The 25,393-nt window shown below is 40.6% G+C and overlaps 1 protein-coding gene across 1 annotated transcript in view; it reads left to right on the top strand.

The window, feature by feature from the left end:
* The window catches only part of LOC139454539 (alanine--glyoxylate aminotransferase 2, mitochondrial-like), a 35,046-nt gene that overhangs the window by 2,028 nt on the left and 7,625 nt on the right, over positions 1-25,393 (top strand). The window contains exons 2-9 of the mRNA XM_071236321.1: positions 13,915-13,988; positions 14,782-14,966; positions 15,921-16,044; positions 17,668-17,762; positions 19,177-19,270; positions 20,282-20,347; positions 22,661-22,792; positions 25,003-25,095. Of these exons, the coding sequence (XP_071092422.1) occupies positions 13,915-13,988; positions 14,782-14,966; positions 15,921-16,044; positions 17,668-17,762; positions 19,177-19,270; positions 20,282-20,347; positions 22,661-22,792; positions 25,003-25,095 (863 nt within the window). The remainder of the gene's footprint in view (positions 1-13,914; positions 13,989-14,781; positions 14,967-15,920; positions 16,045-17,667; positions 17,763-19,176; positions 19,271-20,281; positions 20,348-22,660; positions 22,793-25,002; positions 25,096-25,393) is intronic.

Here is a 25,393-nt window from a genome sequence, read left to right as displayed (position 1 = left end):
CTGCACTAAAATTAACATTTGAAACCAAATGCTGCACAATTTATGTTACCAGATTATATAGGTATATCCTTGCTTATCAAATGAGCATCGTGTGCCAAAATAAAATACTAATTACATTTATGTTTATGTATTTTGGTTTATTGTCAACTTAAGAAGGAATTATTTGCTAGTACAATTATTAGCCGACATGTTTTCAAATATCAGCTGTTATTTATTTTTGTGTCTACAGATGTATAGCACCAAATGTCACCACAAGATATTTTTTGAGGTAGTCATTTGGCTTCCTCTGAGTTTTGGGACCGCCTCCATGGTCTAGTGGGAGAGAGGAAGGTCCGGGGGTTCGATCCCTGGCCGCGTTAAAAGATGCTGAAAGATGGTACTTGATGTTACCCTGTCTGGCACTCGGCATAAAGGGGTTAACACAAGGACTGGTCGTCTTAGAGTCAGTGTACTGTGTCTGAGTGGGGTATTCATGGAAAAATGCAGCATGGTATTTCGGTGAGCTAGCACAACAAATCGGCATTAGTCCGGACTAGCACACACACACACACGCGCGCGCGCACGCACACACACACACAAACGTCGCAAGACACGTTCAATAATCTTGGATGTGATGTTAAACCCAATTTCACTTCACTTCTGAGCTTTAGACAGTAGACAAACAGAAATTTAGGTCGCTCAGTCTACCATTTTAGTCGCAACTTTGAGGCCTAGTAGTACAACCAACATGAACATGCACTTAAGCTGTCACCATCCTTCCGCTGTGTTTAAAAATATGGTAAATCAGCTCAGCCTGCTGGTGCAGATAAATTAATAACTGAAATGTTTAAATATGCTAGGATATACTTTGTCCAATCTTGACTTTATTATTTAAAGTAAAGGTATTCAGTAAGGGAGGAATGTTGTCTAAAACTGAAAAATGGTATTATTGAGATGTTAGATTAGATTAGATTTCTTCTTATAAATATTTGGGTGTATCATTCTCGAAAACTGTAAATTGGTCTAACCATGTATGCAATGCTGCACTTCAGGCCAAAAAAGTATTGTTTTGTATTTTAAAATCAATCAGGAATGTATTACCGTTTGATAATATAGTGTTTTTCAAGATATTTAATACCAAAGTAGCACCAATATTGTTATATGGGGCTGAAATTTGGGGCTTTAATAAATACAAAGAAATAGAACATATCCATTTATTATCATGCAAACAATTTTTAGGCGCTAAGTCTTCGACACCCGATCATGTTGTAAAAGACGAGTGCGGTCGATATCCTTTGTACATTTCAGCATATAAGTGTTGTATTATAGTGGTTGCTATAGTAACCTGATAGTCACATTACCTGATAGTCGTTACCCAAGAAAGAGCTGTTATCTGTTGAATAAAGAAGCTGTAAATGGCAAGATTAATTGGGTATCTAAGGTTACAAATGCCTTATATTAATTTGGTTTCGGCTATGTTTGGGAAAACGAATCCGTTTTTTATCCAAAACCATTTCTTTTTGAATTTGTATCACGATTTAAATATATACATTAACAAGAATGGCATTCAGATATTGCTAGTAGTCCGAAAATGCATACCTATTCTTTATTTAAATTATTTTTTTGTGCTGAACTGTATCTTCTAAATATCAATATTGATAAATGTCGTACTGCGCTTTCCCGCTATCGTTGTAGTTCTCATACACTCTATATTGAAGTGGGGAGATATCATAATGTCCCAAGAGACCAAAGACTTTGTAACATGGGTCTTATCGAAAACTGAATACCATTTTTTGTCAATTTGTAAAACATATAACAATCTTAGAAACAAATATATTCCGGGAAAATATAATGTCCATCTTACATTACATAAATTTAACATACTGTTGTCATCATGCCATGCTCAAGTCATGAAAAACCTCTCATATATATTCCATGCCATGAATATGAGAAGCCTGTTATTGTCCATTGTGGACGTGACTATCTAAATGTAAAATGGGCCGATAGCCTACAGTCCGAAATGAATAAAGAAATATCAAGGTCATATGATATGGCAGATAGATGGCCTTGACATGTACGCTGCTAAGAAGAAAATGCAAAAGTGATTTTAGATGTATATTATGTGTCATGGAAATAAAGTGGAACAGATGTCTGTTACCAACAGATGGTAATCGATTGTTCAATACTGGCACACATCATTGCCATTGACCCAGGGTGAAGGTCATCTGTTCTCAATTCCTTGTATGTTCACCATTAGAGTCCAAAACTGACTGGCATCGTCATCCCATGGAAGCAATCAGATCCTGAATTGTGGCTTGGGGAATATTCACCAACTCTGCCTGCAGTGCTGTCTTAGGTTCTGTGGTTAATGCTGACGTGCTCGCAGTCATTGATCCTGTGCATCCTATAAATGTTCATTGGCTTAAGTCTGGAGACCTGGAGGGCCATGGCAGGACCTGGATGTTGTGATTCCCCGAGGTCGGATGTTGTCTTGTTGAAAATGACCTTTGCTTGTTGCATTATGGGAAGGACATGTGGCGGAAGAATCTCATCCATTTAACATCATGCCGTTAATTTCCCAGAACTTGCACCAAGTCTGTTCTACCAGTGTAGGAGATGGTTGCCCACATCTTTACACTACCGCCACCAAATCTGTCCACTTACTGCTTGCAGTTTCATACGTAATGTTCCCCGAAACACCTGTAAACACGTTTACCATCCACAAGGCAAAGCTTAAAACATGAATTGTCACTAAACCAAACTTGTCTTCATCACAGTTGTGGCCATACTCTGACCTTGACATCATTGACGTTCCAGCTGACTATGCAGGTCCATCAAAATGACACCTCGAACTGGTCTTCTAGTGCAAATACCTTTAGCGCGTAAATGGTTCCTTACTGTTTGGGCTGATATCCTACGCAATCCTGGTATTGCCATAGTTGTAGAGGTGGCAGTGGTGGTTCTTTCATGTTATTGTCCTGTTCTCTAGTCGTGATACATGGTCGTCCAGATCTGGAAGGTCACGTGTTGTCCTGTGTGTGTGATAATGGTTCCACAGTCTTGTAATGGTGCTTGGTGCTACATGGAAAAACCTGGCTGCAGCTGAAGACGATTCTCGCATTGTTGTGTTGGGCTTCCGTCAGTCGTGGCATGTTTTCGCTGTTCACTTGCTGTAAGATTATGAAATAAAACCGCAACATTTTTACACCCCATGTGATGTTGCACGTGCATGTCATGTTGGTGTTTCGGCACCAGGCTCTCATGGGTTGTGTTTTTGCAACTTTTCCATCTTTTCACCAAATTTCTGCAGTACCTCATTCTTTCCACACAAATCACTCCCAATCCATGCAGTAATGACATTCATTTTTGTTATTAATTTGTATGGATATCAGCAAAACTCTGTCGAATATTTATAAATCAAGTGATACCTGCTCAGAGAGTTTTTCATCTGAATTGTGAGATCTGCACGATTCGTTTTGTATCGCACCTTCTGTTTTCTTATTGTTTCTGGTATGTCTTGCAAGTAGATGGTTCATAAGTTGAAACACTCCTCCGTTTTGGGTGAAAATGTAAAGCCTCCCATCTCGAGGAGAGCGGAGCCCCCTGGTGAAAATGTAAAACCTCGTTCAAGGGGAAAGCCTAGGTTTTAAATCATCAACACAGAAGTGTTCTTGTTCCAGTAAGAAACCTACTTTATTATTGACTTGATCAGCGATATGTTTACATAGTACTTATCAACAGCTGTTCTCGGCAAACAAAGGCGTGACACATCATGATTATACTTCCACTCAAATCCCCTGACCTCCACCTCCAAGAATGTCCTTTACAGTCTCACTCCAGCCACAATATCTCAATAGTTCATGATTATGAACTCTTGTCAGCCTGGTCAATGCGATAGGCTTTTGTCCTAACCCTAATATGTGGCACCGGTTTTGGTCATTTAATGGTGGTGGGGTGGGCTTCTTGGTGATGTCTCCGTGGTCTGGCACAACAAAACCAGACCAGTACCTACCAGTGAGCTCACACGTTCACACACATACACGCACAAACACACTCACTCATACGCATCCATTTCGCTCTAGAATTGCAATAATGTTTGACGGGACATTAAACCCCACTAAACTTCACCTCACCTCGTTTACAAAATGTTTCCCTGGTGTTGATGTAACCTTAGAATCTGTGCATCCGGCATTTTATTGCTCATTTAAAGTGTTTTAATTTCCCACATAGTCAGTGTTTCTCTTCTTCCTGACTAACACTTCATCTTGATGATATGTTGTAAACAACTAGTCTTTCATCACTAACAAAACTCAATTCTTCAATTTCAGGTGAGATTAAAATAACCTGACCTTGTTATTTTGTTTGCCATTTAAAAGATGTTTATTGTTTCGTTGTTTGTTCCCTCTCTCGATGTCCTAGGAAGAAGCAATGAGAGACAGTGAAACTGATGGATGTATTTGCCGCGCTATAGTACATGCGAGGGAGTAATCATTGCTTCCCTGTAGGGAGCATTAATTACATAGATTACATTACATATATGTCCCTCCCTCATCAGTTTAAGAAAAATATACCTGAAAAACATTTAAATATATTTTTCAATCTTCTCTATTGAGAAAAGGTGTAGTGCATTCAGTGTGTGCTGATGCAAGAGAGTTTTCATATCGGCTCAATATATTAGATGTTCACTCATGTGTGTACACATAACTTTCAACCTTAACAGGTTTATAGTAACATGCTGACAAGATTTCTTACGCTTGAGTTGGCCTCACAAAAACTTGATACCTTGAATGAAACTTGACACATTTTGATGTGTCACCTTGGGGGTCTTTCGATTGTTGTTATATTGACTTTTCATTAAATTAATCTGATACATACATACGTTTTATTACATTTCGTTAATGTAGATTTTGTCAGGATGTAAGTTTATGATTGACTTATGTAGTTTGACGGCCTGATGCATGTTCTGTGTTGTGTAATATACTGAGTCAAATTAAAAACTTCACATTTTTGAAAGTAATCCCATATATGATATACAACAGACAAATGTATCAGAGTAGGTAATTTTTAATCATTAATGTCCAAAGAAGGATTTTAATTAACAGTGGTAACCATAATTTGTTCAAAGCACCTACGGTATTCGGTAATAACATCAACAGTTTAAATCATAAGTCCCAAGCACGAAAATCTGATGGCACAAAAGTTCAGTAGCGTGTATGGCCACCATATGCGTTGACAACTGCCACACAACGCCTCCGCATGGACCTTGTGATGCTTGTGAACACATGATTGGGAAGACGACGCTATTGTTGCTGCAAAATGGTGCCAAGATCTTGCAAGTTCTGTGGTTGGTTCTGGAGAGTGCGCAGACTTCTGCCAAGAGTATCCGAGACGTGTTCGATGGGATTGAGGTCGGGAGACCTTGACGGCCAGTCCATGACGTTGACTCCCGCATTCTGAAGGAAATTCCTTGTCAAAAGTGCTGTGTGGGGTCTGGCATTGTCGTGTTTGAAGATAAAACCGGGTCCATGTGCTGCCATAAAAGGCAGAAGTTCTTGTGCCAGTACCTGGTCGCGGTAAGCAGCAGCGTTGAGGTTGCCACGGATGACAAGAAGCCTGGAACGTGCATTGCCACAGAAAGCAACCCACACCATGACACTTCCGCCTCGAAATCTGTCAACTTCCTGTACACAACACTGGGCGTAACATTCATGACTGCGCCTCCAAACCCTCGCTCTACCATCAGCAAATCAAAGATTAAATCGTGATTCATCACTGAAGACGACTTGATTCCAGTTCCTCTGAGTCCATCGTAAGTGTCGCTGTGCCCACAATTGACGTTGACGTCTGTGTCTGAGTCAGAATCGCCCCGCAGTATGGCCGTCGTGCTTGAAGGTGAGCAGTTCCAGACGGTTTCGAACAGTTTGTGCACTCAGTCTACCCCAAAACAGTTCATTTCTGGTTGATGTAGCTGACAAAAATCGGTTACGGAGGTGACGTAAGACAACCTGACGATCCTCTGCATGTGACGTCACACGTGGTGGACCTGACAAATGGCCGCAAAGACTTTTGTTTTCTTGTGCTTTTCTTTTTTTGTTAATGACTGCTAACAAGTATGACTGAAAACACGTGCGGTATTGGCCACGTGACAAGTTGCACGTGAAAAAACACTTTTGCCACTGTAGTGCTGTGCACATGATTTTGATCGATTCACCTGCACAAAAACGGGTGTCATCTGAAGACAATACGTGGCCATTACTGTTTAAATACACGATAAGGGCCTACAAAGATAACTGGTCAAAATGTTAAAATTTTAGGATTGTGAAGTTTTTAATTTGGTTCAGTATATTTATTCTACCATGACACTGAAGAATGTTTGATTCTGATTCGTCAAATTCAGGTACCTAACTCGATTCAATACCTCAAAACTTTACAAACAAAAAATCTTGTGTATGAAAACATTGATCTGTCGAGAGCCTACTCATCGATGCATGTAATGATATCTCTTCTTGATGCATTTCAAACCTCACACTTCCGTTTCAAGTAAAATAAGAGGTATCTAATCTGCAGTTAGACAGCCTCAAATTTCAGAACTCAGGTTTAACCACTAATCAGAGAATAACCAACAGACATTATTGATTAGCTGTCCAGAGTGAATAAGTTATGTAACCGCTGTGCATATGACGAGCGATGTTTCATTCGTTCGTTCATTCATTCATTCACTCGCTCGCACACTCACTCACTCACTCACTCACTCACTCACTCACTCACTCACATCACCTGTTGCACCACGTCACCCGTTGTATCACATCACTCGTTTAGGGCTGCAACGGTTCAGTTTGGTGCACCGAGAACTGGTACTTGTCTATAATGTCTAGATTTCGATTCGGTTCATTCCAATTTTTGTAATAAATTTAAAATTAACAAAAATAACCTACCTCGTTGGCGAAAAAAATTAAAAGACTTGCGTTCATATCGACGAAGTGAAAATGTCCAAAAATGCATTTGTTTGAAACTTTTGACGACTGTCACTTGAAAACGAAAATAGATTAGAGTGACCTCCCTTTGAAAGCATGGCAGACAACGTGCTGTCACCAGCCCCAAGTCATCCAAAATCTAAGCTTTGGGCTCAAGTGTGGCTAATGAGAGGGTCTTTTCAACAGCCGGGGATGTTGTGACTGCTCAGAGGGCTTCCCTTAGTAGTGACGATGTGGACATGCTTGTGTTTTTATCCAAAAACATGATCATCCCTGATGACCTGATTGACCTCACAGTCTGAGGTGATGAGTTTGTCCTGTTGGTGCACAGTGTTGCACTGTTCAGTAAAAAAGTTAAAGTAAATACACGTTTTGTTACTTATTTATGCATATTATACATGAATCATTGTATATTATTATACTAATGAATCATATTGAATCGAAAATGATCGAATCGAATGAAAAAATCAAGCATCGAACCGAAATGAAGTATTTGTGAACCATTGCAGCCCTACACTTGTTGCATCACATCACTCGTTGCATCACATCACCCATTGCATCACATCACCCATTGCATCACATCACTCGTTGCATCACATCACCCGTTGCATCACATCACTCGTTGCATCACATCACCCATTGCATCACATCACCCGTTGCCTCACATCACTCGTTGCATCACATCACTCGTTGCATCACATCACCCGTTGCATCACATCACCCATTGCATCACATCACCCATTGCATCACATCACTCGTTGCATCACATCACCCGTTGCATCACATCACTCGTTGCATCACATCACCCATTGCATCACATCACCCGTTGCCTCACATCACTCGTTGCATCACATCACTCGTTGCATCACATCACCCATTGCATCACATCACCCATTGCATCACATCACTCGTTGCATCACATCACCCGTTGCATCACATCACTCGTTGCATCACATCACCCATTGCATCACATCACCCGTTGCCTCACATCACTCGTTGCATCACATCACTCGTTGCATCACATCACCCGTTGCATCACATCACTCGTTGCATCACATCACCCATTGCATCACATCACCCGTTGCATCACATCACTCGTTGCATCACATCACCCGTTGCATCACATCACCCGTCGCATCACATCACCCGTTGCATCGCATCACTCGTTGCATCGCATCACTCGTTGCATCACATCACTCGTTGCATCACATCACTCGTTGCATCACATCACCCGTTGCATCACATCACTCGTTGCATCGCATCACTCGTTGCATCACATCACCCGTTGCATCACATCACTCGTTGCATCGCATCACTCGTTGCATCACATCACTCGTTGCATCACATCACCCATTATCACTTGAAAGGAAAACAGGAATTGACAGCTCTACGGAGATATTTCACTTAACTCAACATGTACAGGGATTATCCTTGAAATTTTTACCCATGAGAGAAAATCTCCCCTGGTCCAAAAGAATGGGATTTTTTGGCGTGTGATGAGATTTTGCTTATTTTCAGAGATATTTCATATTCACACAGTGTGGAAACTGTATTTGATTTTTGGTACTTGTGACTCAAATAATGTTGCAAGTAATATTACTAGATTATATAGATATATCCTATTTTCGAACATTATTTATTCCACTACGAATACATGTATTTAAAAATATTACCATCAGTATTAACATTACATTCCACTTACATTTATGTTCTACCTTAGGAGAAATTACACTGATATTTCTGTATTTCTGTTGATTGTCGACTTGATGGGGAATTATTCGCGAGGACAGTTATAGATCATTTAGGAGGCATGTTTACCACCATCTGCTGTTCATTTAGTTGGCATGAAGGAGACAACAATCTGAAGTTATCAAATTTCGACAATGTGTGTTTAGATCGTAATTCTATATATTTAGAGTGATGACATGAAATAGCGACTGTTGAATGGTATTACAGTTTGTTGGCAAAAAATATATTATTTACATTCCAGTGCTTTCATCAATTTCACCGTCTTATTTCCGTCTGAAGTGTGTACCTTATCAGAGGCCTCTGATCGTATCAAATGAAATCTTATCAATGTGCACGTTTCAATTAATTAGAAGTGACAGTTTATTATACGACTATTGCTCCAGGTTCACCCTCTTGTTTAATTAGCAACAATTCATTAATTTCACACAGAAGGCGGAGCCTTTGCCATGTGCAGCAGCCAGGAAATGTTTACGAGTAGCCGAAAGTTGAAAAAACTGTTGACATTCACGATGTTTAAGAGTTACATTTGAATGATTAAGTCACAGTTATCAATTTTTATGGACAAATTTGGAAGCAAACATATTGTAGCATATTCTAAAAAATAGAAATCCAATTAGCTGTTGGGACACTAGAAATAGTTCCAAATTTGTAATTCACGCACGGTGGCCATTCTAGCACGAGGGTACGTTCATGAAAACTCTTCCACTGGTGCTGTCCCTGGCTAGGCGAATCTCATCTAAATAACAATCGTTTCTGATCTGCAATTTGTAGATTATTATGGAGAAGGAGTTGAATGTATATTCATTTAGTATTGTTTTGCTGTCATTCCAAAATTGAAATTTGCTCGTGTTTTGAAAATTTACCCGTGATTGCCTTTTTCTCTCTTGATTTCAGCACGAACACACATACATGTAGATCAACGTCTTTGATTTCTGCTAGGATTTAAAAATATGATTAATGACTTGGATTTGTAGATCACGGAATAAGATTTTCGTGCGCTACCAAAGTGTTTGGTTTGTAAAAACAAACACTTGTTTGCCAATCAGGGATGAAAAAAAATGTTGTGCACTCCACCATTGTCAGCTGATGCAAAGCTCCATATTATATGCACAGTATTAAGAGATAGCCAATCGCTGAATAAACAAGCATGTAAGTGTTTTATTGACATTTTTATGTACCGTAGATAAATTTATTCAAGCAATACGCAATTTAAATTTTTATTGGTGAAAATAAGTGTTAATGCAGATAAAACTATTGGACGCTCTACACGATTTTCAATCGCGCTGATTGAATGTTGATGCGATATCTACGACAACAATGCGGAATCACGGGCTAAGTCAATCCCTGCTTGTAGTGCAGATGATGTGATGTTATCAATTTGTGGTCTCGTCATGAACAATGGAGCTTGTCATATCATGTGGTTGTCAGATATCATCGCTTCAACTGACCACTGATCAGTTTTGAGAATCTCTATAGGGCCTTTGGAAATATGGGAAAGAATCTTTGCACCCATATGTATAATAATATTTTGTTTGTTGTGTAAAGCCGCACTCAGCAGTATTCCAGCAGAGTGACTACATAAATAATTGAGTCTGGACCAGATAATCCAGTGATTGATATTATGAGCATCAATCCACGCAATTGGGATACGATGACATGCATCAACCAAATCGGCAAGCCTGACCACCCGATCCCATTAGTTTCCTCTTACGGCAAGCATGGGTTGCTAAGGACCTATTCTAACCTGAATCTTCACGGGTCAACACCTATGTGTAATGGACACTCAAGCCTTTGTCCACTTGAACTGTTTTAGTCAGCATGGATAAAATATGGTCTTCATCATGACAGTCTCATTAAATCTAGATATTAATTCTCGCTATCGCTAGACAAAGATCTGAGGACTTCCCATTAAGGGTCACGTCAGAACGACCTTTCATCCAACCGTTCAGAGCGTCGCTTACCAGATCATGAAAGTGACAGTCGGAATGTGTTTTCTAATCATGCAACCACGAAATATTTAACACGGTGTATTCCGAACGAAAGTTACGGGTTTTATGATTATATCCATACAATCTAGGCCATCTATAAGCCATTCCAGAATATTCTTCTCATCAGTTTTAATTTTTTTAATCGAAATATGTTTCGTAGTGTAGTCACTAGTTTGAAAGTAGTGTCTTAAAGCTCGAGAGAGCTGCCTTCTGATTGGCTAATGTCGATTTCTTGTCCGTTATTTCATTGGTCGGTCAAAATTCGCGAAAGGTCGTTCTGACGTGACCCGTAATGGGATGTCCTCAGATCTTTGTTTAGCGGTAGCGAGAAATAAGATCTGATTTTAATGAGATTGCCATCATGATGATGATGTCCTAAGTGTTCCTCATGATACATTGTCTGTAAAAGGGTTAACTATCGTGTGATAATGTCAGTGTATATGCTTTTCCTGTCTCGGGCCAGCCACCTCCGTGGTCGAGTGGTAGAGCGTCCGCCCGGAGAGCGGAAGGCCTAGGGTTCGATCCCCGACCGCGTCATATCAAAAGACATTAAAAGATGGTACTTGTTGTTACCCTGTCTGGCGTTCGGCATTAAGGGGCCAAAACAAGGACTGGTCGGCTCGGAGTCAGTATACTGTGTCCGAGTGGGGTATTCATGTTAAACTGCGGCATGGTATCTCAGTGAGCTAGCACTATAAATCGGCACACACGTGCATGCACGTCGCTATGTAAGTGCAATAATCTTGGACGTGACGTTAAACCTGTCTCTGGCCACCGTCCTAGCCCTTGATCTAGGAGTGAAAAGTTAACCCTACAACATAGCGCCACTGAATTATTCCATTTGTTCTCATGAACATGGTAATGATATTTGTAAATCATGAAGATAATTTCAAATCGATTAAATGATATATTTGTAGATTTGATATTTTTATACCTTTTAGATCACTAGACCCCTCGAGCCATTCATCGTAACCATTTTCTGTGATGCTGTAACTCTGTATTGGTGATCCGAGCAATAGCGTCCTTAAGCATGCTCAGAGAATTCTAATTTGATTTTGTTTTATATGAAGAGATTAAGATTACCGTGTGTATTTTCTTGTAAACTATGCCGGATAAAAACAGTTAGTGTGTTGTATGTGGAATTACATATGTTTTTGGCATATATTTTGGCAATAAAATGCCATTAAGCTCAGTTATCTCAAACTCATTGGGACTAGAGAAATAATTTGACTTATCGGGGTTCTACACATCGGTCTTGACCTTATTGCGGTCTGACCTTGCCAACAGACACCAGAAAGCTAAAGGTGTATAAGAACATTCAACAGAAGCGTTTGTGATATTCACCTTTATGAAATTATGCATTTTATTCATAACACTGGATTCTCATGACATTGACAGTAGTAACTACATACCGTATTCAACCCAATAAGCACCCAGGGCGCTTAAAATAAAGGCAGAAGGGGTGGAGGCTTATTGGCACTTTTTTTCCAAAAATCACATCTATGTGTTTTGATGTTTTTTCGCCCCCATGGAAAGACATTAATGTGAGCATGTAACACTGGAAATACCATGTCAACAAATCCATACTGAAGTTCGCAAATTATTCATGTAATTACACTGTCTGGCTATAAAAAGTGTTCTTTGTATATCTGGACTTTTGTAAGTAACTTATTTCATTAATTTTATTCAAAATTCCTTTTAATATTGTTTTAATTAATTTCGGCGAAATCGTGTGTGAAGCGATCGGAAGATCGCACAACTCACTGTTATTAACAGCAACCACGGTCAGATTACCGCTATTGACAACTTGAAACGAATTTAAGTTGACAGAGAATGGATACATATATCATAAATGCCATACTTTGATTCGTTAAAAGTCATATTTGTTTTTGTTGGACGATTCTATGTAACACGTACACGATTCTACACGTAATTCTCGCGATCAAGCGATCATGTGCCCGGGAGCCTTGACGGTGACTAGTCAGACTGGTTCCATGTAAAAGGGTGAGGGAGTGAGCGAAGTTTTACGCCGCTTTTAGCAATATTACAGCAATATCACGGCGGGGGACACCAGAAATGGGCTTCACACATTGTACCCATGTCGGGAATCGAACCTGGGTCTTCGGCGTGACGAGCGAACGCTTTAACCACTAGGCTACCCGACCGCCCCCCATGTAAAAGAAAATACCTGGCAATAGCGGTCAGCTGCTTCACTTAGGGTTATTATTATTTTAAATATGTTTAGTAAAAGCTGCATCTAAATTAACAAGATATTGAAATATGTTATTCCTGATAAAAAAAATAGTTTCAGATACAACTTTTGCTGATCCTTGCATTTAAAATCCTTTAAAGTTATATCATTGGGTGTGTCTTGACCGAATCACCGGTAGATTCCAAGAAAACGTGTGCACAGCTGATTGCTGTGTCTGGTAGTTTACGAGAAAATACACAATGTAATCTTAATCCCCGGATATAAAACAATGCCTAGCTGAACAAAAAATACAAATTAAACGGTAAATCAACATGTCTGGTGATTTTTTTATCTCAAATTTCGAATTTGTACTGACAAAGTTTCTCATCACCCGTTCGTTTGCCGGACTTCGCTGAAGGGTATGGTGTATTTTTTTTCTGAGCATAATATTCAAAGTCACAAATATCTAAAATAAACAGAATACAGTCATGCCCTGCTTATACAGACTTCAAATTCTATATAAATTTTCGGGCGAATATGGTAAATTGTGTTTTTCAAAATTTTGAGTTCAACTTATGAGGGTAAGTTAATACAGATATTTAACTCTTGGGGTTGAGGAAACTGGGAATTCAACATAGCCAGACCTAGACTGTGAGCTGGACCCAACTGGGGATTCACCAAATCCAAGTTGAGACAACAGGCTCGACTGTTAAACATTCAAGTAGACACAATTTATGGATAACAACTTGCTCAGTCTTGCCTGACAACGGTATAAGGATCTATACCAAAATGTCGCCTTTACAGTTTTAAAGAAGTTATCCATAAATTGTGTCTACTTTGTCATCCGTAAACTCCTAAGTAATGCGTATCAAACAATTCAATCATGCTTTGTTGTTAACACTGCTGTCTTTAATGTATCTGTGTTTTTGTTGCCTGTTGTTAGGTTCTGATGTTGCAAATATTCCAGACAGAGCAGGTGAGCTACAGAGTCTTGAAGCTATGTTTTTCTATGTGTTTGCACATTGTGTTGCAGGTAGTTGTGCGGTATATAGTACAGCACCTCTCCCAGAATTCCCAGCTCACAGCTACAAGCCTCCCTCGTATCAGGTCAGTTAACTCCTCAATCACAATAATGCAAAAATATGGATTAATATGTGTTCTTTGAATGGTAACATTCGTCTGTAACATCTGTTGTTTTGGAGCAACTCAGATCATACTGAACCGGCAAATAACAGTGTGAATGGAATTCCAGTTATATGATTTCCTAGTATTTTGTTTTGTTTTTAGAGTGTGTTACCTTTGGTTAGGGGCGGTCAGGTAGCCTAGTGGTTAAAGCGTTCGCTCGCCATGCCGAAGACCCGGGTTCAATTCCCAAAATGGGTACAATGTGTGAAGCCCATTTCTGGTGTCCCCCGCCGTGATATTGCTGGAATATTGCTAAAAGCGGCATAAAATCATACTCACTAACTCACTCATACCTTTGGTTACCATTGTTACTATGAACATTATCTAGGCTCTTTCTTTGGCTAATTTGTTTCAAAACCTGAGGGGCACTATAGCGGCAGAGAGGTAGACCTGCTTATTTATCTATCTGGTTGACAACCTAGGTTTGATTTCATGCACAGTTGAATCCACTCTTGGTGTCAACTGCAAAGCAGGCAGTCGGGTGGCCTTGTGGTTAAAGCATCCGCTCTTCACACTGAAGACCTGGGTTCAATGCCCATTATATGCCCACTGCTGCAATGATATTAGACATGTTTTGAGTGATTTTAAACCCTCACTCCCTCACTCACTCTTCTAGAATATATATTGTTGTTTGAAGTTCTCTTTGTATTTCTTCCCTCGGGATTCCATTCTGTCCTGATCAATATTTTCAACTGTAAATCCTTGCTGATGTCAGGGATTCAGTGAGGAGAAGACGAAGGATGTCCGGAAGAAGAACCTGAGCCCGGGGCTGGTGACGTACTACAGGAAGCCAGTGATGATCCATCATGGCAACATGCAGTACCTGTACGACACGGACAACAGGCCCTACCTCGACTTGTTTGCCGGCATCGTCACTGTCAGTGTGGGACATTGTCATCCGTGAGTGTACAATTCTGTTTTAAATGTTCTGTGAGTAGGTCAGAGGTCAAGGTCAAGGTCATGAAATAGAAAAAAATCTCACTCAAAGTTTGCAGTTACACTTTCTCAAAAAGTATTAATGCTTGTCTCATTAAACGTGGTATGTACCTTTTCTTGGATGGATACTTAGGTCTAAATAAGTCAAAGGTCAAGGTCAGGATTCAGCTTCCTGTGAAACATGGTTACCTATCTACGGGCATGAAAAATATGTGCATATATCTTACAAGTCCTATCACATCTAATGTTTGTGCTTTATCAATCAGTTGCCGTAAAAGGCGACTATGCTTGTCATAAGAAAGATCGGGTGGTCAGGCTCGCTGACTTGGTTGACGCATGTCATCATATCCCAATTGTCAATCACTGGATTGTCTAACCCAGACTCGATTATTTATAGACAGACAAAGTGAAGCTGGAATATTGCTGTGTGTGGTGTTAAACAAACAAATTATGTTATCAGAGGTCAGGGTCATCTTTTAGGTTATTCTGAAACATGCTTTTATCATTTATCACTTTTTACTTGTACAATCCCGAGACTTGGGCAGTGTTATATCTTTTGAAGTTTTCTTCATTAAGGCCAAGCCCTGGAAGTAATGTTTTTGGACTTGAAGTGCTAGGTGCTACATAAAGGCTTTAGCTTTGAGGAGCTGTCACTGACAGGGCTGCTTCTGTTTTCTTAAGTACATGCAATCACCTCTAGTTTATTCACAGATTTTATAGAGTATTTGTGTTTGGTGTAAAACAACATTCACTCCTTCACTGACTCTAGGCGGACAGTGGAGGCAGCTACAGAGCAGCTGGGCAAGAGTTTGGTCAGATTTTATTGATTAGGCGTTAATATTTCTGACTCGTGTAAAACACTCACTCACTCACTCACTCACCCACTCTCTCACTCTCTCATTCACTCACTCTCTCTAGGCGGACAGTGAAGGCAGCGACGGAGCAGCTAGGCAAGCTGTGGCACACCACCAACATCTACCTCCACCCCAAGATACACGAGTACGCAGAGAAGCTCGTAGCCAAGATGCCAGGAAACCTGAAGGTGAGGCAGCGATGCTGGGCAGTGTCCTAAATATTCTTGATGTTTCGACCCATGAAGATCTGGGGTAGAATTATTGCCATAAAAGGCGACTATGCTTGTCGTAAGAGATGACTAACAGGATCAATGAATTGGTTGCTGCTTGTCATCGTATCCCAATTGCGGGGATCAATGTTCAACATACAAACAAATCTTGATGTTTCATTCTGCTGTATTCTAGGCCAGACCAGATGAACCATGCTACTCAAAAGAAGTTAAAGAAGACTATGATTTTTTTTTCAACTATGGTTAGTCTGTCATGGCTATTTAAAGGTATTCTTTAACTGCCCTGGAGTCGTATATATTAGTTGCCCATGGATTATTTCAATTCAGATCTCTTGTAGCAGAGAAATGAAATTGTCGTCAAAAACAACTTGAACTTAAGGAAGTGCGAGTAAGTGAAACAAGATTACGAAAATTGGATTGTTTGTATTGTTTTAAAAATGCATTTTGATTGTTACATTGTGTTTTTATTGTTTTTGACACATTTGAGCAAGACAACCCAATAAATGTAGTTTATTCATTCATTCTATCATTAAATGGATTGTTGTTTCTGTTAGATTTGATCAGTTTATGGATTGTTGTTTCTGTTAGATTTGATCAGTTTATGGATTGTTGTTTCTGTTAGATTTGATCAGTTTATGGATTGTTGTTTCTGTTAGATTTGATCAGTTTATGGATTGTTGTTTCTGTTAGATTTGATCAGTTTATGGATTGTTGTTTCTGTTAGATTTGATCAGTTTATGGATTGTTGTTTCTGTTAGATTTGATCAGTTTATGGATTGTTGTTTCTGCTAGATTTGATCATTATGAGGATTACCCTTTAAGATAGTAGTGTGCCTAATAAAATGCCTCACATCTACAAGCAAATAAAGTTACAGATTAGTTTATTCATTTTGCAGTCAAGTAGATAGTGTGATTGCCCATCCCAACAAAGTCAGGGGTTTGATTCCCCATGTGTTCAATGTAAATATTCTATTCCTTATTGTCCCTGACCGCCTCCGTGGTCGAGTGGTAGAGCGTCCGCACGGAGAGCGGAAGGTCCGGGGTTCGATCCCCGGCCGCGTCATACCAAAAGACGTTAAAAGATGGTACTTGTTGTTACCCTGTCTGGCGCTCGGCATTAAGGGGCCAAAACAAGGACTGGTCGGCTCGGAGTCAGTATACTGTGTCTGAGTGGGGTATTCATGTTAAACTGCGGCATGGTATCTCAGTGAGCTAGCACTATAAATCGGCATCAGTCCGGACTAGTACAAGCAGCCACACAAACACACACACGTACATGCACGTCGCTATATAAGTGCAATAATCTTGGTCGCGACGTTAAACACCATTTCACCTCACCTTATTGTCCCTATTAATAAGGAGCGGTCGGGTAGCCTAGTGGTTAAAGCGTTCGATTGTCACGCCGAAGACCCGGGTTGGATTCCCGACATGGGTACAATGTGTGAAGTCCATTTCTGGTGTCCCCTGCCGTGATATTGCTGGAATATTGCTAAAAGCGGCGTAAAACCAAACTCACTCACTAACTCAATGATAAATGCCTAAACCACTGCCAAGAAGTAAAGCCGGTCGTTTGATTTGCAGGTGGTTTGTTTTACCAACAGTGGTTCCGAGGCGAACGACCTTGCCCTTCATATGGCTCGTTTGTACACTGGTGTGTATGACACCATATCACTGAGGTAGCGTACAGTGTACAAATGATATAAAGAGACTGTAAAACCTGTAAAATCTTGTGGTTAAAAGAGTGAAAAAAAATAGTGATGAAATATCCACAAAGCAAAACTGAAAACAGTTTTGCACTTGCAGTGAGGTCATATGATAAATGAAAATTGCAAATCACTGATTGCATGATGCAGAGATAGGGACAACAATCATGAGAACACATTCGATTGTAGCTCTACAACTACCGTAAGTCCCATACTTTAACACAATTCGCTGTGCAGAGCTGCATCCCTTGGGCACGCCAGAAAGCCATGATTAATGGTTTGAATCCTGGTTCACCCCAATTATGTTTCTAGGTTTGTCAGCACCATGCCTGTGCTCATGGATTTCTCCAAAGTGGTAAATGTCTGAGACCTGCATCACTTTGGCTTTCCTCCCACATCAGGCTGACATGCTGTGAAACTGGAATACTGTTGAAAGCGGCGTTAAACCCAACTCACTCGCTCACTCACCGTTCTTTAACATTGGCTTGCCTATGTTAGTTGTTGATTGTGTCGTGCAAATTAAATTAACCAGAATCATGAATAAGACAATATTACATTCACTTTCACTCCGCTCACATTTGTACATTTGTATACCGACCTGACAGGATCAACACTGTAGCTGTCCTAGAGGTCAGAGGCGGAACTGTTCCCTTTGGCCTCCTGGCTGTCGTACGAGCTGTCCTAGAGGTCAGAGTTAGAACTGTTCCCTTTGGCCTCTTGGCTGTTGTACAAGCTGTCCTAGAGGTCAGAGTTAGAACTGTTCCCTTTGGCCTCCTGGCTGTCATACGAGCTGTCCTAGAGGTCAGAGTTAGAACTGCTCCCTTTGGCCTCCTGGCTGTCGTACGAGCTGTCCTAGAGGTCAGAGTTAGAACTGTTCCCTTTGGCCTCCTGGCTGTCATAAGAGCTGTCCTAGAGGTCAGAGTTAGAACTGTTCCCTTTGGCCTCCTGGCTGTCATAAGAGCTGTCCTAGAGGTCAGAGGCGGAACTGTTCCCTTTGGCCTCCTGGCTGTCATAAGAGCTGTCCTAGAGGTCAGAGTTGGAACTGTTCCCTTTGGCCTCCTGGCTGTCATAAGAGCTGTCCTAGAGGTCAGAGTTGGAACTGTTCCCTTTGGCCTCCTGGCTGTCGTACGATCGGACTCGATACGGGCCATTGTGCCCCAGTTGCGTTGGTGGATTCTCGTGCAGCCAGTCACTGGTCTGCCTGGGTCACCCTCACCCCCTCCCACCCCTACATAATATGGCTGGAATATTGCTGACTGCATCTTTAAAAACTATATGCCTCTGAAAATATTAAATTCAGTCACATCAGGACATCAGGGCCTCCCATATCTTTATTTTTGTTCTGGCCAGCTCGTTAACTGTGTGTGTTCGTGTTGATTCCTTCCAGGAACGCCTACCACGGGATGAGCCCCTACCTGATGGGACTGACGGCCATATCCACCTGGCGCTATAACACCCCTACAGGATTCGGCATCCACCAGGTGAGAGGACCATCAAACAGTCTGAATAGTTGACCAGTGTGAATAGTGAGACCAGTGTGAATAGTGAGACCAGTGTGTATAGTGAGACCAGTGTGAATAGTGAGACCAGTGTGTATAGTGAGACCAGTGTGAATAGTGAGACCAGTGTGAATAGTGAAACTGTGTGAATAGTGGACCACTGTATATAGTGAGACCAGTGTGTATAGTGAGACCAGTGCGAATAGTGAGACCAGTGTGTATAGTGAGACCAGTGTGAATAGTGAGAGTGAGACCAGTGTGAATAGTGAGACCAGTGTGTATAGTGAGACCAGTGTGAATAGTGAGACCAGTGTGAATAGTAGTGTGAATAGTGAGACCAGTGTGAATACCAGTGTGAATAGTGAGACCAGTGTGAATACCAGTGTGAATAGTGAGACCAGTGTGAATAGTGAGACCAGTGTGAATAGTGAGACCAGTGTGTATAGTGAGACCAGTGTGAATAGTGGAACTGTGTGAATAGTGAGACCAGTGTGTATAGTGGAACAGTGTGAATAGTGAGACCAGTGTGTATAGTGAGACCAGTGTGAATAGTGGACCAGTGAGTATAGTGAGACCAGTGTGTATAGTGAGACCAGTGTGAATATTGAGACCAGTGTGTATAGTGAGACCAGTGTGAATAGTGAGAACTAAGTGAATATTGAGAACTGTGAATAGTGGAACAGTGCAACTAGTGAGAACTGTGTGAATATTGAGAACTGTGAATAGTGGAACAGTGCAAATAGTGAGAACTGTGTGAATAGTGGAACAGTGCAAATAGTGAGAACTGTGTGAATAGTGGAACAGTGCAAATAGTGAGAACTGTGTGAATAGTGAGAACTGTGAATAGTGAAAACAGTGAATGAAAATATGAATGACGAACTATTTATGACCTGCCAGCATGGCCAAGGGCACTTAGTGTAATATTAGATATATCCCTGGCTTCACACAAGTCTGACAAACATACAGCACTTAATGCTGTTCCTTGTTCAACAGGCAATGAACCCTGATCCATTCCGAGGGCCGTGGGGCGGTGCCAGGTGTCGGGACTCTCCATCACAGGTAGGTTGGAATACTGCCCTGAAGACTAATTATTGATAACAAAATATTGCAACTGATTCTGTGGCTAACCAAGCAATTTATTTGGTAATAAAGTTTCCATAGAGCAAATCATTTTAGGCCACACCTATTAACAGACTACTGTTTCCTGATTGGCTGATAATACAAGAAGCAGGTCTTGTGTTGCATTGTTGTGCTGAACGATGTCGCTGATGCCGTATTGTTGTCTACAGATTTTTGTGTTAATGATTAAATAAGCGGTCTGTGAAGATATTATTGTTGATAGAATTGACACTCTGTATTCTACTGTTAGAACTGTATGACATTGTACCTGTTGACCTGAGCCATTCCAGTCGGTCAGGAGTGGATGGAGATCCAGGATAGAATACGTCTTCAGCAACCCATGCTTGCCATAAGAGGCGATTATGCTTGTTGTAAGAGGCGACTAACAGGATCGGGTGATCAGGCTCGCTGACTTGGTTGATGCATGTCATCGATCCCAATTGCGTGGATGATGCTCATGATGTCAATCACTGGATTTCTGGTCCAGACTCGATTATTTACAGACCGCCATCATATAGCTGGAATATTGCTGAGTGCGGCGTTAAACAACAAACCAACCAGTCAGCAAATCACGAATTGCTCATAAATTAATGGAATGATACAGTATTATCATAAGGCTGTTTTAAATAAGTGATTTCAATCATGTAGTTGTTATGTTCAGCTGTGACTCTGCCTAATAATGTATAACTGTGTGTAACATTGGAAAACAGTGCATAAATATCTGTGCGATTGTATATTAATGTATTATGGTTTGTAACAGCAGGGTGATATGATATTATCATGATAGAACATTTTTCGTATCATAATTAGATCCACATCAAGTGCTTTTATGAGTGATCATGGTGTAATATTTATACATCATTTCATATAATTATAGTTTAGCAAGTAATGTTTATCATCAGGTAAAATGCATATATAAAATATCAGTAGTTTCAGTTTGGCTTTTTAGATAGATGCTAGCCTAAGGTAATGGGAGCGCATCTCCTAGACATACTTTTCAATAAGACAAGAGTTATGTCTACATAGTTCAATAGATTTGAAGCTTTTAGATAAATGCTAGCCTAAGGTATCAAGATCCCATCTCCCAGACAAAAGATATGTCTACATAGTCTTATAGATTGCCTTTAACTATTTTATTTAAGTAAATCTGTCATCACATATATTAGAATAACATTCAGCAATTACTTCAATTTAGACTCATTAAGGATTAGCCCCCATACAAGCTCGTCTATAATGATACCAAATCTCTTTCCAAGCACCCAGTAAATATGCCAACAAGATTAGTGCCAACAGGATTAACAGGATTAAGTATTCACCTCTGTCTAGCCATTCATTTAGTATAGGGCACAACCCATCGTGTATCAACCAATCATATTCCTTTTTATAGTTCTAATTTTGAATCTGAACAGAACCATAATAATTCCATAATAATATGTTACATATGCAGAGTCTTCTTTTTATCCCCCGCCCAACAAAGTTGGCGGGGGATATAGAAAAGGGCTCCATCTGTCCTTACGTCCGTCTGGTATACGGGCGGGGTATATAGCCACGTTAGTGGCAAACTCTCGTTTAATTTCATTGTTTATGTAATCAGAATATTATGGTTATAAGAGTTATAAATTCAAAAGTATTTTGTGGTTTTCCACTTAGTAACATACCTCCGTTTTTGAAGTTTTGTACATGTACGAAGATTCATTTTTGTTTGGTGCCATTTAATTTTCTTGCTGTCTTACAAATTCTACAGCACAAAATATCACCCATGATGTCATTTTCCCAACGTACATTCTCACACATGTGTCACAGCCATTGAGAGCGTTCTTCCAGTCACTCTGCAACTTTCCTGTTTTTGACTTAGTTTTAGCCAGATGTAGAAGTCTTCTTGTTAGACGTTTTGTCACTATGTACTGTGTCTTTACCACCAGCATCTTCCCCATTTTGATTTCGTTAGCCTAACAACAAAGCACTATGTCACTGTTCACGTTTTGGGTACAAGACTATCATGTGACTTGGTATTTCCCTGCCTCTTGCAATATAGAACATTGTTTTGTTTTAAGGCAGTGTTTATGCATAAATGTACATCGAAATTTAGTCAAGATTTCTGTTTTAATATAATAATGTCATATTTACTGCCGGTCCAGTGCAACAATAGGGTTCAATTGTCCACAACCTATTTAACCAGAAAACGGAAACACTGTATATACAGTGTCACTTGTGACCCTGGAATGGTAACATTCCTCTCGGTCGTGTTTGTAGACAATCCGGTCATGTGACTGTGCGGAGGGTGAGTGCGAGGCTTCCGACCTGTACTTTGAACAACTGGAGGACACAGTGCGCTTCTCCATGCCTAAGGACAGAGTGGGGGCTTTCTTCGCAGAGTCGGTGCAGGTACGGTCATGCAAAACATAGGGAAAAAATCATTTGGTTTGTGATTCCACCAACTGGAGCAAGCAGAATGTACAAATATACTGACAAATTCCCCGACTAAGTACATGTATCTTGTGACATACCATGTTGGATGTGACCCATGAAGATCTGGGGTAGAATAGGTCTTCTGCAACCCATGCTTGCCGTAACATACGACTATGCTTGTCGTAAGAGGCGACTAACGGGAACGGCTGGTCAGAATCGCTGACTTGGTTGATCCATGTCATAGTGTCCCAATTGCGTGGATCGATGCTCGTAATGTCAATCTCTAGATTGTCTGGTTCAGACTCGATTATTTACAGACCGCCATCATACACCTGGAATATTGCTGAGCGTGGAGTTAAACCACCAAGAAACAAAGAAACAAACCAAACCATGTTGGATGTATTAAGACCCCGGGATGGTTACGTAGTTCAAACTGTGGGCAGCATCTGAAGACAACCTATTCCTCTTTGTTTTAACATGAGAGAATGTTGTGCTGGGTCAGAGAGCAAGTTAGGAGCTTGTCTGTAAGGCTCCTTATTTGAGGTTGCCGTATTTTCTTGAGTATAGTGCACACTTTTTTTTAAAAAAAACACAGCTGTGTAGAAGGGGGTGCGCATTATACACGAATTAATGAGTTTTGATGTTTTTTCCCCCCATGGAAAGACATTACCGCAAGCACGTAACACCGGAAATACCATGTCAACAAATCCATACTGAAGTACGCAAATTAGTCATGTAATTAAACTGTCTGGCTATAAGAAGTGTTCTTTGTATATCTGGACTTATGTTTCTAACTTATTTTATTAATTTTATTCAAAATTCCTTTTAATATTGTTTTAATTAATTTCGGCGAAATCGTGTGTGAAGCGATCGGAAGATTGCACATCTCACCATTATTAACCGCTACCACGGTCAGATTACCGCTATTGATTCCAAGAAAATGTGTGTACAGCTGATTGCTGTGTCCGGCTTAGTTTTGCGAGAAAATACACAAGGTAATCTTAATCCCTGGATATAAAACAATGCCTAGCAGAACAAAAAATACAATTTAAACGGTAAATCAACATGTCTGGTGATTTTTTTTATCTCAAATTTCGAATTTGTACTGACCAAGTTTCTCATCACCCGTTCGTTTGCCAGACTTCGCTGAAAGGGTACGGTGTAATTTTTTTTCTGCTCTTGGTATTCGAAAAAGATTTTTCAAAAATATTGAATCCCCTTGAGGGGTGTGCGCATTATACATGGGTGCGCACTATACTCAAGAAAATACGGTAATTTGGAACACGTTCTTCCTGGGATTGGCTGTAAAATTGATGTTTTGGCATGAAGCTATGTGTGTCATCAATATGGAAGGTTGTTTAGGATGGAAGGGAAGGGATTATGGATGGCCGAATGGTTGCGGCCCCAAAGTTTCCGCACAGTAGTGTCCCTTAATTGTGCCAGTATCTGATGATCATGGGTTCAAATCCTCCTTCTCCTCCCTAATCCATGGTTTGTTGGCTCCATAGTCATCAGTTGTCCCATTCTGCAGCACTTCAGACATTCATGGACCACCTCCGTGAGCGTCTGCCTGGAGAGTGGAATATCCAGATTTGATCCCAGGCCGTGTTGTACCAAAAGACGTTAATAGATGGTACTTGTTGTTACCCTGGTTGGCGCTCGGCATTAGGGGTCTAAAACAAGCATTGGTTGGCTCAGAATCAATATACTGTGTCTGAGTGGGGTGTTCATGTTAAACTGCATCATACATCAAGCAGCCACACGCACATGTCGCTTTATAAGTGCAATAATCTTGGACGCGACGTTAAACCCCATTTCACCTCACCTCAAACCTTCATCCCAATTAGGGGGCGGTGGGGTAGCCTAGTGGTTAAAGCGTTCGCTCGTCATGCCGAAGACCCGGGCTCGATTCCCGACATGGGTACGATGTGTGAAGCCCATTTCTGGTGTCCCCCGCCGTGATATTGCTGTAATATTGCTAAAAGCGGCGTAAAACCATACTCACTCACTCATCCCTATTAGCTGACCTGCGTGATATAACTGACTCAACTTTACTTCACTCACTGTTTTGGTCTACTTCAGACACAGAAGCTCTTGTAACTTCACTGTAAGGTGACTTCAATATCATTCATCTCAATGTTCAAATCAAGCTGCAGTTAAAATTAACTTTACTTACGTTATTTCAGGGTGTCGGTGGTGCTGTACAATTTCCGAAGAACTACTTGAAAAAAGCATTTGATCTGATTCGATCCAAAGGGGGACTCTGTGTGTCTGATGAGGTAAGCTTTCACACTTCACATGGTGCTTTCAGAGAATGAGCTCGATCATGTTGATACTGACTCAAAGTATAGCTAATAAGTATTCAAGTTGTCCTGTTTATCAATGAAGGGCCCACAGTAACATGTTTCACTAGGTAGGTGTCTACTTCCTTTCAGCAGAGCATTGTGAACATGCAGACCAGTATTTTGGAGTAGTTTCACATTAGTATAACAGGTGTAGGGATGGTTTGTTTGTAAATTTCCAAGAAACATACAGTTTTCTTATTCACAATACTTGTACCATATTGTGTGTGGCATC

Source organism: Haliotis cracherodii, unplaced genomic scaffold (genome assembly GCF_022045235.1).
Source record: "Haliotis cracherodii isolate W230 unplaced genomic scaffold, xgHalCrac1.p SCAF_10, whole genome shotgun sequence".
NCBI classification, from domain to species: Eukaryota; Metazoa; Mollusca; class Gastropoda; order Lepetellida; family Haliotidae; genus Haliotis; species Haliotis cracherodii.
Note: the sequence above shows the minus strand (reverse complement) of the source record. Positions and strands in the feature narration are given on the sequence as shown.